General features: G+C 47.1%; 1 protein-coding gene across 1 annotated transcript in view; it reads left to right on the top strand.

Annotated features, from left to right (window-relative positions):
* LOC146026915 (uncharacterized) overlaps positions 1–19504 on the top strand; it is a 40982-nt gene extending 21478 nt beyond the window's left edge. The window contains exons 14-26 of the mRNA XM_083157962.1: positions 4350–4403; positions 7018–7061; positions 7309–7719; positions 8079–8157; positions 10138–10267; positions 10982–11042; positions 11232–11356; positions 11460–11522; positions 15044–15126; positions 15215–15307; positions 16896–17001; positions 17719–17826; positions 19124–19504. Of these exons, the coding sequence (XP_083014088.1) occupies positions 4350–4403; positions 7018–7061; positions 7309–7719; positions 8079–8157; positions 10138–10267; positions 10982–11042; positions 11232–11356; positions 11460–11522; positions 15044–15126; positions 15215–15307; positions 16896–17001; positions 17719–17826; positions 19124–19264 (1498 nt within the window). The 3' untranslated portion in view covers positions 19265–19504. The remainder of the gene's footprint in view (positions 1–4349; positions 4404–7017; positions 7062–7308; positions 7720–8078; positions 8158–10137; positions 10268–10981; positions 11043–11231; positions 11357–11459; positions 11523–15043; positions 15127–15214; positions 15308–16895; positions 17002–17718; positions 17827–19123) is intronic.
* Positions 19505–19856: the final 352 nt, after the last annotated feature.

Raw genomic sequence — 19856 nt, forward strand, 5'->3', positions numbered from 1 at the left:
AGATCACCTAGCTGGTGCACAGCTGTAGTCATTACTAACTGTCACATTTCCCAGGTTACCTAGCTGCTGCACAGCTGTAGTCATTACTAACTGTCACATTTCCCAGATCACCTAGCTGGTGCACAGCTGTAGTCATTACTAACTGTCACATTCCCCAGATCACCTAGCTGGTGCACAGCTGTAGTCATTACTAACTGTCACATTCCCCAGACCACCTAGCTGGTGCACAGCTGTAGTCATTACTGTCACATTTCCCAGATCACCTAGCTGGTGCACAGGTGCAGTCATTACTAACTGTCACATTTTAAAACCTGCTGCATTCATTCCTACTATAGATCCACAGGTTGCCTGGAGAACATACACCGTTGGTAGATCTTGAGGACAGGTTTGGCCACCCCTGTTCTAGAGGGTGGTAAATAAGAAGTAGCTTCTGATTGGTTGCCTATAGCAACATGACCTTTGAAGTGTATTTCACATCTTAGTAAATTTCACCCTGAGTGTCTAGTTTGCGTCACATATCACATTAATCAGCGCAGTCTCCTGGTGCGTCCTAGTCACATCACAGTGCGACATAGGCAGTGTTATAATGGGTGCAAGATGTGCACCCATGCAGCACCCCCTTACCAGCCACATGCATGGTGCCACTAATTAGCAGCTGTGTACATAGTGCCCTCTTCCCCAGCCCCTTACAAGCAGCACACATATGGAGTTATTCTGGTTGTCATTTTTGACCCGGCCGCCGTTCACATTTGCCTCTTCCCCCCCATTCGCAGTGCGAATTCTCCCGCAGGGCTGCAAATGGATGTTTAGCATAAACATCTAATCGCAGCCTATGTGGAAACACCCGTAACATCCGATGCTCTCTCTCTTACCGGTTATTGCTTAGTGTGAGCTTAATGGAACGAGATAAAACAAATGCAGGATATTTCTTACTGGTATAGACAATAATATTCATGTGTATTTGTAAGATGCAAGTGTGGTCCGGGCACATACACTCAGGACCTTATTCCTATCAGTTCCGGTGACCGATGTTGTGCTTCAGCCGCTTTTCTACACCTGTGCAGCAGACGGAGGGGAGTGCACCCATAGCGAACATTCAGTGAGCGGGGGACGCCGGGCAGGGGGACGCCAGTGTTCCATGGGCGTTCTCAGGCTAATGAGGCCATAACGGACATGCGGAGGGCGGGCAGCTGACATCACTGGGTGTCAGCTGCCTGTCCTGTCCCCTCACAGGGTCCCCGCAGTTTAGAGTCAATATATAGGTATCTCTGAACTGCGAACGCTGGAGAAATCATTAGATGGTCGGCGATTATGTAAATCATCCATTCGCAGACGTGGGGGGTGTCGGCAGGCACGGCGTGCAGCGGCCGGCCTCTGATGGACTGTGTGCACAGGTCGGGATCCCTGTCTGTAACCGCCTGGCTGATCCTACTCATCCACAGTCACTGATGTCTCTGGTGTATGCTGAAATACGTGAGACGCTTCCATGATACCGGTGGATACGCCCAACTTGGAATCTGGTCTGCAGCGCCGTATGTGCGTAATGATCAGAGCATAACCACAATACCCGATGACTGACCATAGACTAAGGGGCTCATTCAGCATGGATCGCTAATGTTAGAAGTCGCAATGGCCTGCGAGCAGAAAGCTGCTGCCCAGACAGAAGGAGAAGGCGCCCCTAGGGAATTGCGGTGGATTACTAATCACTCGGTAAGCATACGCAATTCCTGAACCATCGGACAGTTTCTGCCGTCTGTGCGAATGTAGGGATCCGTTAATGTGCAACTGAGACCGGCAGGAAGTGGTCACAGCCCCTCCCGCCTGTGTTTTTTTCCCACACATCAGCTTCCTGTCACTCCAACTGCCGCTCCTTTGCGTTGACGATCCATAAGCATTTTCAGTCGCTGATTCCCCTCGGGCACCCAGGATGCATACAGTGCACATGCTAGGGAGAGAACAGGAGAGGACGCTGGAGACAGAAATAAAGAAATGATGAGTAAACACAGGGGAGAAAAAAGCGTGCCCCAAAAAACCTATCGCATGTTCCCTTTCGCTCACCTCAGCGACCTTTTTCTTCCGTTACAGTACTGAACATCTTTGGGAGCACCGCCAACCAGATACCGCCAGTAATTACTAAAAGGAGCGGTGCTTATGTTGGTTATTAGGTAATTGTTTGTACCTACAAGTTTCTCATTGACACCCACTTTAGCCTGTGCCAACCCCTTCTCCGTATTGCATGAACATTTCATTTGCCAGGGATCCCCGCCCACAGCCCCGTATCAGCCTAGTGCGCAAGATCTCCAGTGCAGCCTGACAGCAGCCACACCCAGGGACAGAGCAGTTCCTGCTGTGGAGATAAGATGACGACACCTGCAGCTGGCGATTAAGGTCTTTTCCCGTGACATTGATAGATCGGACCAAGAAATTACAGGAAAAGTGTCAGATGGTATGTATTTTACCTCAGAATCTGATCCGATGGGATGTGTCGGATTGGACCTGGAGAGCAACATGGCTGCCACAAGGATTTGTCAGATTCCCCAGCCATGATTGGGATGGGATACGATCCGTTGGGGCAGATGTATTAAGCCTGGTGAAGAGATAAACTGGAGATAAATTGGAAGGAGATAACGCACCAGCCAATCAGATCCAAACTGTCATATTTCAAACACAGCGGATTGGCTGGTGCGTTAACTCTTCCAAGTTATCTCCACTTTATCTCCAGTTTATCTCTTCTCCAGGCTTAATACATCTGCCCCATTTGTATGCAAAAAGACCACATACGGCGTATAGTATGCAATCCTGCCACACAGGAAGCTGCTGGGTAGTTCTCGGGAAATTGCATGCTTCACACCACCCATATGTCACACTAGGCCAGGCATATCCAAACAATGGCCCTCCAGCTGTTGTGAAACTATAAGTCCCATCAGGGGCGTAACTACATATTCATGGACCCCATAGCAAAAGTTTGTAAGGGCCCCCTATTTAGCAACTGATGGTGATAAATGTATGTAAAACATATTACTTGATGGGCCCCCTTCAGCTCTGGGCCCCATAGCAGCTGCACCCCTTGCACCTATGGTAGTTACGCCTTTGAGTCCCATCATGCTTTGCCACAGTTTCATACCTCCCAACTGCATACCTCCCAACTTTGGTAGCCCAGCAGTCGGGAAGCTGCTGCTGCTCGCCGAAGGCGCGTCGAAATTTTCGGGGGTGTGTGGCCTAATTTGGGGGCGTGGCTTATACTCGCGGCTCCCCCGCGAGGCCACGCCCCCATTTTGCCGCTATGGGGGCATGACCCAGAGGCTCTGTGAGCCTCTAGCCATGCCCCCAGCCCCCTGGCTGCGGGAATAGACGCTGTGCGCATGCGTTTATTCCCCGCTGCTTAGCAGCTGACAGGGGGGACTCCCAACAGCCCCCCCACACCGCGGGACACTGCCGCCCGTGGGTGGGACAGTGGGACAGGCCCTGACAATCGGGACTGTCCCGATAAAATCGGGACTGTTGGGAGGTATGCAACTGTCACGATTACAGCGGGACAGTCCCGATTTTCGGGTCCTGTCCCGCTGTCCCAGCCGCGGCAGGCATTGTCCCGCTGTGGGGGGTGGCAGTTGGGAGACCCCCCAATCTAATAGAATAGACGCTGTGGGCATGCGCACAGCGTCTATTCTTGTATGAAAATGAATTTGCGGCTAATTAGCATAAGCTGTGCCCTCATTTGCATACGCCGCGCGAGTGTCCCTATTTCCCCAACACAGAAGTTGGGAGGTATGCAGTTTTACTATTATGCAGTGATAAAACTATGACAAGTCATGCTGGGATGTAAAGGTAAACAACAGAGTTCTTTTTTTGCGGTGCACCACAAGGAGAATTGTTTTATAAAAAGTAACTTTTATTGATATGTTTTAAAAATTAAATTAATTTTTTTTTTAAAACATATCAATAAAAGTTACTTTTTATAAAACAATTCTCCTTGTGGTGCACCGCAAAAAAAGCACTCTGTTGTTTTTCCCTTTGTATCCATTTCAGTGCTGAGCGGTAGCACACCTTACACCTAAAAAGTCATTAAAACTATATGGTGATTAAAAGGTATTTTTCTTCTACATAAAATAATTTCCTGTGCGATCAAGACACTCCCCCTCTTTTTGTTCATGCTGGGATGTGCAGTTTCACAACAACTGGAAGGCCACAGTTTGGACATACCTGCACTAGGCTGTTGAAAAACCTAGCACTGCCCCATAACATTGCTGTACCTGTCCTGGCCAATCAGCACTGAGTATTGGCCTCAGGTGTCTAGACCACGCTCCAGCATCTGAGGGGTTAATGCAATCTGCCCTTGTTACATCCCCCAGGTGTCAGTGCCCCTCCCACGAGCCTGGATGGGGCACTTGGCTGCCGGGCCTCAGGTTAGAATGTTTGCTGTGTGGGGTTCTGCAATATAAATACCAGTTATTGTTACGTTAAGTGAATCCACTTCTAAATATTAACAGACATCTAGATGGGTCTACTCCACGGCATTCATGTGTCTGTAGGGAAGGTACCTGGTGTATTTCTTGGACTATGAGGCATATTTACTAACAGAGGGTTTTCCATATCCTCCATTCTTGCTGGTTTTCTGCAGATTTTGACTTGCACAAGTTCCCGGGCTCCACGCAGCCGGGGCCCTATGTGTAACTCATATTCTCTGTAAGATAATATTACTGTCTCTGTCTCGCTAATTGTCTGCATGCAATTCCCTGGGCCCAGCTGCAAACTGAACTGCTTTACCTCTAACTAATGACAACAGGTGGAAATGGACTGTGACCAGCAGCAAGCTCTGTCATCGAGGAGTCTGGGTCAGGGGGGGAATATGTGGGCAGCTCTGTGTTAAGGTGCCCATACACGTACCGATTACCCGGTACTTTTTGTGCTAAAATAGCATCGTTGTGCATGCTATGCTATTTTAGCACAAAAAGTACCGGGTAATCTGTACGTGTATGGGCACATTTATACACGGTGGTTCTGAAGGTGTGCACACACGGTACGTTTTGTACTTCATGCCTTCTGTATTAAGTCACATCGCGTCTAGTTCAAACTGCATGCGATGCGCTACAACCGCGCACAATTTGCACTAGATGTGATGCGATCTAGTACAGAAAGTTCGGGCTGCACTTTTTAAACTTGTGATGTGCGCTTCTATGCATCGCAAGCAACCGGGCAGGTGCACATGTGTACTCATTACTAACGGACACATTTCCCAGGTCACCTGGCAGGTGCACAGGTGTACTCATTACTAACGGACACATTTCCTAGGTCACCTGGCAGGTGCACAGGTGTAGTCATTATGGCAATATGGTGGGTGCACAGGTGTACTCATTACTCACTGACACATTTCCCAGGTCACCTGGCAGGTGCACAGGTGTACTCATTACTCACTGACACAGTGTAAAGTGATTATGTGAGGAGACCTGGAAAACATGTTTGGGGTCCTGAGGACAGAGTTTGAGAGCATATGGCAGAGGTTCACAAGCAGGATTCTTAAAGGCACCCTAACCCAGGTATGAGGAATATCCATGCTTGGCCAAAGGTGAGTTAATTAGTACCTCAGCCAATTTGATTGAACTATCTTTGCTAAGAAATGGATACACTTTGAAACTTGGACCGTCAGGTTGCCATGAGGACTGTGTTTAATAACCTATGGTGTAGTGCACGGGTTCTCAAAGTCGGTCCTCAGGACCCCACACAGTGCATGTTTTGCTGGTCTCACAAAATCAAGTGAAATAATTAGCTCCACCTGTGGATCTTTTAAAATGTGTCAGTCAGTAATGGGTGACCTGGAAAACGTGAACTGTGTGGGGTCCTGAGGACCGAGTTTGAGAACCACTGGTGTAGTGAGATGACTCTCAGCACCATAGATCTGTTTCCAGCCATGGTCCTCAGGAAACATAAACATTTCAGGTTTTCGGGACCACAATTGGTGAAACAACTGAGGTACTAATGAAGTCACCTGTGCCCAGTCATGGCCCAAACATGTGCCAGGAGGACTGCGGTTGGGAACCCTTGCCATAGGTCCTCAGGACACCTAGCAGGAGCACAAGTGACATAACGAGCTGTGGATCCCTTACAATGTAACCAGCGCCCAGAGGAGGGAGCGTGTGTGGTATTTGCCCATTTATATGTTCATTGTATGTATAGTTTGGGGTGGAAATTTAAAATTTTCATTGTCCAGCCTTAATTTCCCATCTGATCTTCCGGGTTGAGATCGTTTGGTCTACACGTTGGTCAACACAAGCATTAGGTTGACGCTGTCTAAGTCGACATGGGGTTTTAACTGTTTTTTTTTACCCAAAAGTCGACATGGACAGTTTCCAGGTCACCGCTTCACTCGCAATGCTTCGGACACACTATTTTATTCCCCCACCACGCCCTAGTGGATGGTAGGGCATGAAATACCGCCTGTCTGCTCAAAAAACTGGGAAAAACCCCATGTCGACCTAGGCCCATATCGATTGAATGGTGTTGACCTAATGATTGTCGAGCAACTTGCTGTAGACCCAATGACCTTATCCCGATCTCCCTGTCACTGGTATCAGGAGCTTACACTCATTCTGTACATAACCGGTATTGCACCCTTGGCTTTGAGCTGTAAACATTACACTGTATGATTATAGTACATTCGTTTTCAGTAAAGCTGTGTACACACGGGCAAAAATCACTGGCCATATGGTCACTGAGTGACCATATGGCCAGCGATTGGAGTGTGCACCGGCAATAAATAACCGGATGCGCGCTCCCATTTTTAGCCCCCTTATGATCGCTGGTTCCCTCCCCCGGCAGCGGTTCCCTTTCTTCGGTGACCATCTCTGGAATAAAAACGGGACACTGAGCGATATATCGCCCCGTGTGTACGCACCTTTGACCACACGTATTGGCTGTGTGAGTAATTTGGCAGTCTCAGCACCTCTGCTGGGTCCCTGGAGACTGAATGTGGGTTTTCCAACCATGCATGGTGTCATTTCCTGCTTTCCCCATTTCTTGCAGAATTATGGAACTGAAAACGGCCCCTGTAATTCCAAATTCACCAGGTCAGTGGTCAATGTGTCTAATAACCATATGTCACGTGGCATGAGGACAGACTTGGGTACCAATAATGCCGGGACAGACTTTTCTGTGGTTATTGGAGAATCCTTTATCTGTGGTGTATTCTCCTGCCCTTCTAGCCCAGCACATTGAGGTTGTACAAGTCACTTGGCTAAATCTGTCCTGGTCTTACCTGTTTATGTTCATCCTATGTATTATGACTCAGTAAGAGTTAACCTTGCCTACTCTCAGCCAGGGCACCAGCTGCGGTCATGCCGTCTCCTGATCAATTCGATCTTGTTGACATTGATTTGGACCCTCCTGAAGATCCCCCAGTGGCTACAAGTCCTGTAATAGGACATCCAGCAGACCTAGGCACATGTCCTCTAGAGCCCACCGCCGGAGCCCACACCTGCCCAATACCTGCTCTGCCTTCTGGAAAGGCCACACGTGCTCCAACTGTTCCACTTGCCAGGTCAGTGGGTGCCAAACCCAATGGAGATCCTGGAAACCCATCAGTGGGTATGAATACCAGTCTAACGCCAACATACTTACCCAACTGTGTCAACGCTGGATCTCTTCGTTCTCAAATGACATCAGATTTGCAGACAGAACCTACGCAAAATGTCAGTGGACTTGTGCAAATGCGCGCCGGTGTTAGCAGTAAGTCTACATGTCTCCTTGGTGTCTTGTCGTACTGGTGTAATGTTGTTGCAATTCAACTATTCTGAAATTAGTAGATCAATGAAATGTTTTAGGAACTTTAAGTATAGTTTTTTTGAAAGTTGGCGAATATGCTTTAAGGCGGGCACCAAACGTTGGTTCTGATTTGGAAGTGCTGGTGTCGCACGGGAATGGTCAATGGTGTAAGTCTGTATTCTGTATCCCAGTTGGTGCCACTATGAGATGCTGTATAGATTTGGGTCCAGTTTCCTCCACCCCTGGCAGACGGCACATCAGCCGCTGTATAAATGTCTGTGTTTAATTCGATGCATTGATTTACTACTCTACCATTTCTGTAGGTTGTAAAAGTCTCCGTCCCCCCTCTTACCTGGCTGTGGAGCCTGCTGGCGCCTTCGGGTCTGCGCACCTGGACATGAGGTATTGTATATAGAATGTGTGCGCCGCTATGTTCTACTATAAGTTGCAGAAGTGCGTTCAGCCCCTTCCCTACAGTATCCGCGTGGAAGGTAGACATGGCGATGATTGACGCCTGAAAAGGGCGACATTAATTCCTCGTGTGTGTTTTTTTTTTTTTTTTTTTTTACTTTTTTGGATGTTTACATGGGGCATGTCAATCTTATGTCCATTTCATCTTATTTACCGTCGACCTTGGCGCAATCGACCCTTTGATTCACACCCATATGTACAGTTGCATGACTGTCAATTCTCTGGTAGCAAATATCCGAATGATAAAAATACTTGTTAAAAGCCCGTCAAAATAACGGCTTCTGCAATGTACTTTCACTTTGAGCGGTGACAGTTTTTACTTTCCCTTTGAGCGGTGACAGTTTTTACTTTCCCTTTGAGCGGTGACAGTTTTTACTTTCCCTTTGAGCGGTGACAGTTTTTACTTTCCGTTTGAGCGGTGACAGTTTTTACTTTCCCTTTGAGCTGTGACCGTTTTTACTTTCCCTTTGAGCTGTGACCGTTTTTTGCCCACAAACTCTCTACCCACCCCCAGTCCCTATCTGCTCCTACTTCCGTTCTCTGTCTTTACAGCTCCCTCTCTACATATCCAGTTCAGTGTCCCTGCAAAAATTGCTTTCACTTTCTGTTATACCGGTCTGCTAGCTTCTGTGATTGTGCATGTGAGAGAGAGAGATGTAGTTTCACTCTCTGCCAGCAGGTGATAGTGTTTTGGAGACTCACGGACACTAGGAAATATAAAATATATAATTTCCTCCTATACCAGAGTGTACAAAAACCAGTTCAAACTATTGTTTAATTCCCTCTTATACCCCTTTTACAATCGCAAGAATATCCCGGGTTTTTGAGCATCCCATGTTGATCCCGGAATCTACCCAGGTCAGGACCTGGGTAGAAATCCTGGAATGATCATCCCGGGATATTCTTTCTAGACCCTTTCACACTGCGCACAATCCCGGGATGATGCGCGTTCATTTGCATCAAACCCGGGATATTCTTGCGAGTGTGAAAGGGTATTACTGTAATTTGGGCTTTTATTCAAAAGTGCAGTAATATTGAATGTATATAGTGATAACAGGCACATTATTAGAGCGATTTATACTACACAAATTCCAGAATCCTCCCCATAAACGTCAGACTCCCTATCTGAGCCGGGCTGGAGTTTGGACTGATGGGAGATTACTGATTTTACACAGGTCAGGTAACTTATTCCAAAGCAGACACTTGTCAGACATTAACGTGGAGAATAAAGGTCGCCCTGGATTTCCTCATATCCTGTGCTAATTAGGGCAAAATACAGCTTCTCAGATCTCATTTATACACCTGGGTATTTTATGGCCCATATCTGGTAGGTACCTCACAGCAGGAGTGTGTGTGTGTGTGTGTGTGTGTGTGTGTGTGTGTTGTCTTTCTACAGTTTTTTTTTTTTTTTTATTTGTCTTATTCACAATTTTCCCTCCTTCTACTCTAGTCTAAACCCGCTACAGTAGAGGGGATTTTGTTTTATTTGTTTCTATACTTTGTCCTCCCTGTCGCCTATGATTAGCGCTGTACACTAATTGGAAGTCCACCTACTGAAATGTACAAATTGAAAAGAATCATGTTGACGATATATTACAGCACATTGTAAGTTACATGATTTAACAGTGGGTGTAATGGTTACATTACTGCATCACGGCACGGAGGTCATGGGTTCCATTTCCACCACGGCCCTAACTGTGTGGAGTTTTTATGTTCTCCCCATGCCTGTGTGGGTTTCCTACAGGGACTCTTGTTTCCTTCCACATTCAGTAAATAAATATACTGGTAGGTTATTTGTCTCCCCACAAAAATTGTGTGTGTGTGTGTAGATGTGCTTCCTATCTGTCGTCACATCCTACTGTATGTACAGAATAACGGCTGGGTTGTCCCCTGTCATGGTCTCCTCTGCAGCGAGGTTCTCATCACAGAAGCTGAAGCACAACGGGCTCTGCAGGAATACGGGGAGAGCAACTGCTGCTACAGCGCTGCCCCAGCCAAGCAGATGACCATCCAGGAGCTGCAGCCCTTCAACACTTACCGGGTGAGTTTCTCTCAGGGGAGTGTGTGTGTGTGTGTGTGTCTGAGTCTGTACTGTGAAGACTGCAAAAGAGATCCGTCCTTTGGGATCACAGATCTTACAAAATAATTATCTGGGTTGCAAACACCTTTAATACCTGTAATAGATCTCATGTATGTTCCACCCATAGTGACAGCTTAAGGTGGCCGTTGACCATTAATAATGGTCATTGTTATCTAACGATGGTCTTGACATTGATGGCAGAGTGCCAGATATTACCCCCCCCCCCCCAATCAGGGATCTTAGCCCCACCCCCAATGTCCTGCTAATCCCTGCCTCTGGTTTTTATTGGCCCACAGGTCAGACAGAACCTGCCGGCAATGGACATTGAGTGGAACAAATTATCGATAGTTCAGCATAGATAGTTTACCTGCCACTGATGGTTACTGCCGATGGCATCTTTGATGGTCAGCTTATCGATGGCTCTCCCTAGTGACAGTTCTAAGATCCTTATATTTATGGAATCGGTTCTTAAATATCCACAACAGGTCGTGTTTTCTGGATCTCTTTTATTTACTACAGGTGATGTATTTTCCTGGGCCAGTAATTGTCTCACCTGCTTCCACAGACAGAAATCCTGAAAACATGACCTGTTGGGCACTGGGGTTGAGGACCACTGGTGTAGGTGATCTATAATGCCCTATAGATACTCAATCTACATCTTTATTTTATTTCCAGTATTGCTTGGAAACGTTTACAGAATCTCGTTCCTGTGAGTTGGTGACGGAACATTATACCGGTGAGTAACGAGAACTAAGAACGAGTCTAATCTCAATGTGTAAGAAAAACGTGGCGGCCGCCTACACCGAGAGGGACGTCACACCTCTGAGAGACAGCCCGATATAAATGAGAATGCTGACTATCCCAGCGATAATACATAGCGATATTACGTGCCGCATTGTCACTGCTGGACGCCTTCTACCTGCAGGTCAGATTGTGGATGCTACCCCCAGTTCATCTGCTCCTCAGCCGTGGGATATCCCGGTGGCCGTTCCACACATCTTCAAGGATGGGGTGCAGAAGATGGTGGTTCCTCACACCTACTCTGTGAAGGTAACTTGTCCTGTGATGGGCCAACAGATGGGGTGCCACTGCTAGACCATGTGCCAATGACTGGAAGCCATGATTTTACCTCTATTGTATTTTCTTCTTGCAGCCTTGTCCAAGGTGTAAAGGTCTGGGGAGAGACATGTGCCTGAAGTGTCACGGGACGGGGAGGGTGAGTAATCGGGCTTATCGGTACAGCAGTTATTGGCGGTCCCAGGGCAGGTGGTTAAGAAGGGTCAGTGCGTGGTCTACTGCAGTATGTGCGTGGGGAACGCTCGTGCGTCCCAGTCAGATGTAGCGTCCACTCGCCAGTGGGGGTGGTCTGGCGAGCCCCGGCATTGGATGAGCGGCGCTACATCTGTAACTAACTTTATTTAACTACTAATATTTTGTGAGCTACGGTACCTTGTAATCTCATGACGTCTGTAATTCTTATGTATATCATGCAGGGCTTAAAGTGGTCATGCTGAGGTGGGGGAACTCCTTTCTCTATGTCACCTAATTACAACCCCCCCCCCCCCCCCGCTCCCCCTCACTTTAACCCAGTTAAAGTTGTTGAGCTACACATCCCAGCATGCCCTGGTATAGTTTTGCTATTTGGCCATGCTAAAACTGTTGCAGTGCATGCTGGGACGTGTACTTTAATAACAGCTGCTGGGCCAAAGGTTCCCCACCCCTGCTTTAACCCCTGTGTATATGTCCCTTTCATTATAACAAATGTATTAAGAATCCAATTTCTTCCCATGGTTTTTTTTTTATTTTTATTTTACATATGTTATTTGTATTTTCTTAGAATGAAAGCGCAAAAGATTCATTATTCCATCCCAAGGTCATACTTCTAACATAAGTAATGGATTAATAGATACAGTAAAAGGATTCCCGCCTTGCAATGAATTCGATTTATCCCCAAATATAGCTAATTATTGTATTTTCCTGTATAGTTTAGCTGCACAATCACAATAGTGCAATACTAAATACTGTGTGTGTGTGTGTGTGTGTATGAGCAGTCCACCCCATCACTGCTTTTATTATAATCTCTTATTGATAGGGGCCCCCACAAGTTTGCTGTCCAGGGCCCCCACAAGTTTGCCCCCTGAAAGGTTGTCATCACCTGTGTTAGAACGTGTGACCACCATATATCAAACCAACTGCGGCACAAAGTGATTTCCTAAAACCTATATGTAGACACCCAAAGGAGGAGTTACCTTAATGGATGCGGTGGGGGTTGTGCTTCCCCGATTTCACGGATCTCAGTCTGAGTCTTCTCTTGATACAGGAATGGAGACCGAACACTCGACTACTCAGTAGCGCACGCAGGGGGGGTTTCCGAGTACCCAGAAACCCCCCCCAGGGTCTAAGGGCCCTAGGCTGAAAGCTGAGGGTCCCCTCTTTCCATGAGTACAAGAATTTTTAAAATCGGACCTTGGGAACCGGAGATATCTGACTTCAAAGCAGTGGTCCCCATCCAAGCCTGATAATTGCACTTCCCAGTCAGATATTTCAGGTTCTGTCTGTCTTAGAGTTTTTCTGAGGGTATATTACAAAAGCTGGGACTCTCCCCCTTTGAAAGACACTAAAAGCTTGTCTCTACTCTTACCAGAACCAGAGATATCAGCCTTATAGCAGCTGGTTACTGCTCCAGCTCCACACACCTGGTATGTAGTTTTACATTCTCGTTAGCAGATTGCTCTGCCTCCTGAACTCTGATCCCCTTGTCCCCAATACCATTTGGTAGGTGGGATTCTCTAGTTTTTAATTCCATTAAAATCTAAGAAATCTATTTCTAAGAACTGGAGATATCTGCAGTCAAGCAAACTGTCCTCCACCAGAAAATTATGAATAATAAGCCAACTCCACCATACACCCCTCCTCTGCATATTAAACATCCTCTATCACCCTGAAAGTTATGTATCAGGGCCCCTTCTTTCAGCCCAATGCCCCCTTCTCCCACCCCATCTCCCACCATCTGTGCAGTAAAGGGGTAATTAGTGGAAATTACTGATCCAGGCCCTACATGCTGAGCGGTTGATATAATACCCCCTACCACCCACGGGACATCAAAGCATATACTGGGTCACCTAAGTGTCCATCTACGTGCTTTGCTCTGCCCCTTTGGAAACCCCCTTCTGAAAATCCTGCGTTTGCCCCTGACTACTGTGTTAGGTTGACCTTTTATTTCAGAATCTGTCCCTGAGGACTTCAACCTCTTTCATTGAATAATTTAACAGTATTAAAACAACAAGTGAACAAAGTGCAATAGTGTAGACAACATGAAGGAAATGTTTTACCATACTATTAGATAATGCATAGAAGGAAACGTTTTACCATAATACTCATTACTCATGAAATCAATCAGTGCTTCTGACATCTATTCACCATAGACTCTTGGCATGCACATAACCTAAGGTTACCGGTAACCATGACCATTAACTAAAATCCCGGACTGCAGGTCCTAGTAACCTGACCCGTGCACAGGGATTTCGGTGGGGCCCAAACGGTGATCCTATCTGAAGATGGGCCAGGGGAAAACAATAGAAGAAGGGCTCTTGGTTTGCTGTAAGTGGGGTCGCTTTACTAGGGCGTGGGTGACTCCCACTGGAGTCCTGGAAGGATTAGCTCAGTCTCAGGTGTTGGTAAGGAGGCCTTTGGGCCCTTATAGTTACCCTGTTTCCTTACCGGCAAGGGGAATGGGAGAGGGGCCTTGGTGGCCAGGCTGTTACTGCCTTTTCTATTCCTAGCAGTGTTCAGGTCACAAAGGGCTTGGGGTTCTGACCTTATGCTTTGTCACCAGGATGGGCCTCTGGGACAGGCGTCTCAATGGGGAGACAGTCTATGTGCCTTACAAAGCGGGCAAGTGACTGACAAACAGTGCCCTTGGGAGAAGCTATAGCAGGGATACTGTGACTGGGTGCCCCGAGGGCTGACTTACTTTCAGAGACGGGCAAGATGGCGGAAAATGTGAATGGCGGGGTATAACCCGTCTTGCTCTCTGTGTCACGCTGGCTGTGGTAGTGGGGGTCACCATCTTCTCTGCGGCCTTTCGGATGCTGGGCAGCACACTCCGCTGTGCTGTTTCTGTCCCCTCGTGGATCACAGGCACCAGCGTGGGTTGGGCACCTCCACGCTGCTCTCCACGTGCCTCTGTAGGCGGCGGGGGTCGCGCGCTTCCAAGCGCCGCGTCACTTGGCCCGGCGTGGGTGTTGGAGGTCGGCGGGGGTCACTCACCCGTCCCTCCGTTAAGTCTCTCCCCGGCTCGCAGCTGTCCTGCTGCTCGCGCTGCCGGTTCTCGCCTCACACGCTCCGCCACGCTGCTCCTGCACACGTGCGTCCAGCCTCTTACTACTTCCTTCCTTCCGGCTCCCTCCTAGTCTCTCTCCTCCAATCAGGTACGCTCCCTGACCTGTCCATCACGGGCTGCCGCCGGATTAACTCTATGTGCGCTGGCACTGACAGTTCTGGGGCTTACATATAGATTAAGTAATAAATGACATGTTTAATTAGTAATAATGGGGCAGTTGTAGTAAGTCTAATAAAGTGCACCTGACAATGACTGTTATGAGCTGATTGGCTTGTGCGTTATCACCTTGCACTTTATCCCTTCTCCAGGATTAATACATCTGCCCCAATGAAGGGTAACAAGGTCTCTTTTCTCTGTGTCATTCTTAAACTCTCCTCTCCCGTTTCCGTCGGCAGGTGCAGTGTCTGTGGTGTAACGGGACGGGAAGACACATGCAAAGGGAGATGTGCCACGCCTGCTTTGGCAGCGGCACAGAAAGGTGACCGATGGGAGACCACGTATATACACCATACTAATGACTTGTTAAATACCCATTTTATAACTGTACATCCTGTGCCCCCCCCCAGCTGCAGAATGTGCGACCCCAGCCGCATCCAGAAGTGCGCACCCTGCGCAGGGAAGGGGCAGGTCGTGACCCACACAGAGCTGATGATTACATGGTGAGTATGCGGTGAGTCGCCAAGTGTTCCGAAGGGGATACGGTTGACACCATTAGGTCCCCATGAATTAAGGTCGATATGGGTTAGGTCGAAACAAGCATTAGGTTGACATGGGGAATGTCGACATGGGGTTTTTCACCTTTTTTTTTGAGCCGACATGAGCCGACAGGTGGTATTTGATGCCCTACCATCCACTAGGGCAGTGGTTCCCAACCCTGGTCCTCAAGTACCCCCAACAGTGCATGTTTCTCCACACAGAATCACAGGTGAGATAATTAGCTCCACTTGTGGCTCTTTTTAAATGTGTCTGAATGAGTGCACCTGCTGTGTGACCTGGAAAACATGTACTGTTGGGGGTACTTGAGGACCAGGGTTGGGAACCACTGCATTAGGGTGTGGTGGGAGAAGCGTGTGCCGAGCGTAGTGAGGCACCGTGTGCAAAGCATGGTGGGCGCACACGGGGCTTAGTTTTAGTGTCCATGTCGACTGTGTAGAAATTCAGGAAAAAAAAAATGAGAAAAACCCCCATGTCGACCTTTTGACTGTCCACCTAATGCTTGTGTCAAACTAATGACCCATGTCCACCTTCCTGCGCATGTCGACCTAATGGTGTTGACCATCCTGCTGTCTACCCAATGATCCCGTTCCGAGGATGGATCTGGGCAAAGTTCTCCCGTGTACAAATTAGTCCACGCTTTACGGCAGCAGCGAATGACAGCTGGAAGTTACACCAAACTTCAGTTCCGTAGGACTGCGGGCAAAAATGTACGACTTCAGGGTAAGAGTGAGGGGTGCAAGATGTGGTGACGTCGTCAGTGTTTCAGCTACTCCCTTAACCCGCAATGGGATTACCCCTTGATGTACCGGTTAGATATTGTTCAACTGAGGAAGCGGTGGAGGTTCTATATCCTGAATCTTTAACCAATTAAGCGCTGGCTCCTCAAACCTCACTAATCTCCATGGTCAAGAAGTGTCCCCCAGATGGACTCTGAGAAAAAGACTTAGTGGGTATTCAATCTCGGCCGCTGTGTCCACCTGCAGAAATAGCTGACCGCCTATTCAATGCTGGCATCTCCGACAGCCGTGAAGGCGGATTACGACAAAACAGATCAGACTTTAAGGCAAGTCTCATCTGTTTTGTCGGAACCGGAAGCGCATTGTCGAATTCACGCCCATTTTTCGACAATCCGTGGCTGTTTTCGCCGATACACCCACTTGTCGACACAACAGCCAGATGGGATTCTGAGTCCGGGGCTGGTTCATAGACTGAATTCTGGGAGCAGGTGAGGTGCAAGGTGCTGGGGTGCCTGACAGCGTTTTACTGTATCCCCACAAGCAGCTTTAGCAAAGGATTTTTATTATTTATTTATTAACAGTTTCTTATATAGCGCAGCATATTCCAAAGGAGACAGTGATACAACAAACTGGGTATTTATAGACAGTCACAAGGTAGGAGGGCCCTGCTCGCAAGCTTACAATCTACAGGGATAAAAGTCTGTATACCACCCCACCCCCCCGGCAATATGAAAAGTAATTGGTGATGGTCTAATTCGCATTCGTGGTATAAAATCTTCTATACTGTTTGCAGGAAGAATAATATATTTGAGTTCGTCTCTGACTGTAACGCTGAATTTTCCAACGACCTCTTCAAGAAAGTGAAAGGCGAGAAAATCTTCACAGAAGAACAGCTGTCGGTGAGGAGACTTAGCGGCCGATCCCTGTTATATTGCTATAATATCCGTTTTATCGTGTCTGCAGAATTATTGTTTTTTATATCAAACTTTCCCGATTTAACCACTTTCTGTGGACATAGGGGGAGATGTATCGAAGCTTGGAGAGGTACAGTACAAACCACCAACTGACCAGTGCCTAACTGTAATTAGGCACTGCTACTTTATCTCTCTTCAATCTTTGCCAATGAGTTCAGTTCAGATGGTCTTGCTTTATTTCAATGGATCTCAAACTTATTACAGGCCAGCACTTCATTCACGAGTGCCGGACGGGGTCCCAACAGTCGGGATCCCGACTGTTAAAACACAGACGGCTGGGTTCCCGACGGCCGTCGGCTATTCTCCCTCGTGGTAGTCCACGACCCCTATAGAGGGAGAATAGAATAGGTGGCGAGCCACCGTGCCCGCAAGGGGCTTTGTTGCGCTTGTCAAGCTGTCTGAGTCCGGCCAGTCGGGATCCTGACTGTCGGAACAGCATACCACACTCTTCATTCACATTATCCCCACTTTTGCCTCTATTACCGGGCCCATTTATTAGGGGCCCGATGTGGCAGCTCCATATCCAGTTTGACTGCAAAACTGACGCCATCTTGGAGAGTGAGAAGGATCCGTCTGAAATCTTTCATCTTTTTTACGATAACTCATCTTTTTTAAGTGCCGATTTGTTCATCTCACATCCAGGTGTCTCCTCTGACAAACTTTCCTGACCGGACTCTTATTCAAGTCTCCCATAATGCACTGGAACAACACCAGACCCAGTTTTCTACATCGTGCCGCGTTCTGAGACAGGTATGGAAGAGTTTCTCTTGTGTACTATTTACTGGGAGATAAAATGTAGGGTGGAATCGGATTACCTGTGATCGCTCATCGCGTGTAATTGGCACGCCGGGGTTATCGAAATAGCCCTGATCAGCTGGCACATGCCGTGCTTCATCAGGAGTTGTCTTTTGCTGGACTTAGGCAAAACAGAATGCCGGAACATGTGCTTCTTATCCGGTGATCCTAATTGGATAATCTGCATGGGTCCAATCCCGGTGTGGATTGGCTCACAGGCAATGCCTAGGTAGCCAATAGGTCGATTAGGAATAAAGTATAAATGCACAAGTTCGACACAAGTAAAAGGTTGACATGAAGTGGTTTTTTTAGGTCCTTTTTTTGGTGTCTTTTTGTCAATGTTGACCTTTTTGGTATTGCCGTAATGATTGTTGACCTATTCATCCGGATCCCATTCTCTCCGCTCATAAGAGTCCCCTGAATTAGTTGTTGAAAGAATTTGCTTCATGTGTCGCGTCTGAAGGTTTAATTCTCCGTTCTTCTTTCCTGGAACTATTTATCTCCATGCAAATGAAGAAGCTGTTTCAGGCAGGAAACAGGATTTTCTAGTATGCCGATAGAACAGGAATTCCCCGCCCCACTCCTCAAGGCACACTAACAGCCCAGGTTTTAGGGATATCCATGTTTCAGCACAGGTGACTTAGTACCTCGGTTATTTTGATTTAACTATCTGTGCTGAAACCTGAATAACCCCAAAACCTGCACAGTTAAGCATGGCCAGACTACTGGCAAATCGGGACGGTTTAAGTCGGGAGATTCGACAGACTTATTGTATAGTGTGTACGAAGGATCATTTTCAGCGTCTTGATGATATATCAGGAAAATCTTTGCCACGAACAATTTATTTTCAATAAAAAATTTCAAAGCAAAAATCTCTGCTGCAATTTTTATTCGTCACCTGATTCTAGTGTTCATTCTAGCGCCCGCCATCTTTGAAAACCCATGCAGTTCCTGTTCCCTGCCTGGGCTGTCGCTGTCTGCTGTGGTGTTTCTAGCACAGTTCTGGTTTGCATATCAGTGCTGATATACAGACCACAATGTGCAAGAAGAACTACAGCAGACAGCGACACCCCAGGCAGTGAACAGGAACTGCATGGGTTTTCAAAGATAGCAGACGCTAGAATGAACACTAGATTCTTAGGCAGCATATGGATCTCCAGCCGCTGCTGAACTACAAGTCCAATCATGCTGCTATATATTAGTATTGTATCCATCACATACTAATCTAACAAACTGCTTTTTTCCTTTTCAGAGACAGAGCGTTGAGCTGCTGCCTTTAACAAGGGTGCATTGTAGCTGGAAGGAAAAGCAATTAAGTTACTTTGTGTATGGGAGAGAGAACAAGGTCTATGTACAGAATTATCCCCGAAAGTGCTGCTGTGGGGTCATGTGACTGGATGGGGACCTGTGGGGTTCCTGCATATCAATGTGTGGTGAGGTGGGGTAGATTCATGTAGAACTGACCGGTGAAGGATAGATGTTGGGGGCAGAGGGCATCTCACTTACTAAATTTATATTTTTTCACAACTTATTTCTAGTGTTTATCATCATGTTTTGCTATGTATATTTTATGCTGTATATGCCCTGTGGTATTCGAATTGACTCAAATTATTTATTAAAGTATTTATATTTCCATCTGTGAAATTCTTTCATCTCCACGTGTATCATCTTGGCCAAAAACATACAACATGAAGCAGAAAAACCAATTGTTCTTTGAAATCACTATAGTGTAATATGGAAATATGCCACAAGATGGCGGTATTGCACTTCTCTTACATCCTGTAATAGAAAGACACTTTTTTGTTTTGCATAAGGTTAGAAGTATAATTAATTATAGCACATGCAGCACCAATGTCACATGAAGCGCTGGCATCCATTGTGTCGACATATTGACAGTCCTCCAATAGTGGCTGACCTGATCCACATCTGACCCCCTTCTTTTCCCCTGCCTAAATATATTATTTTATTTAAGTGATTATAAACCC

Source organism: Crinia signifera, chromosome 8 (assembly GCF_055691185.1).
Source record: "Crinia signifera chromosome 8, ASM5569118v1, whole genome shotgun sequence".
Lineage (NCBI taxonomy): Eukaryota > Metazoa > Chordata > Amphibia > Anura > Myobatrachidae > Crinia > Crinia signifera.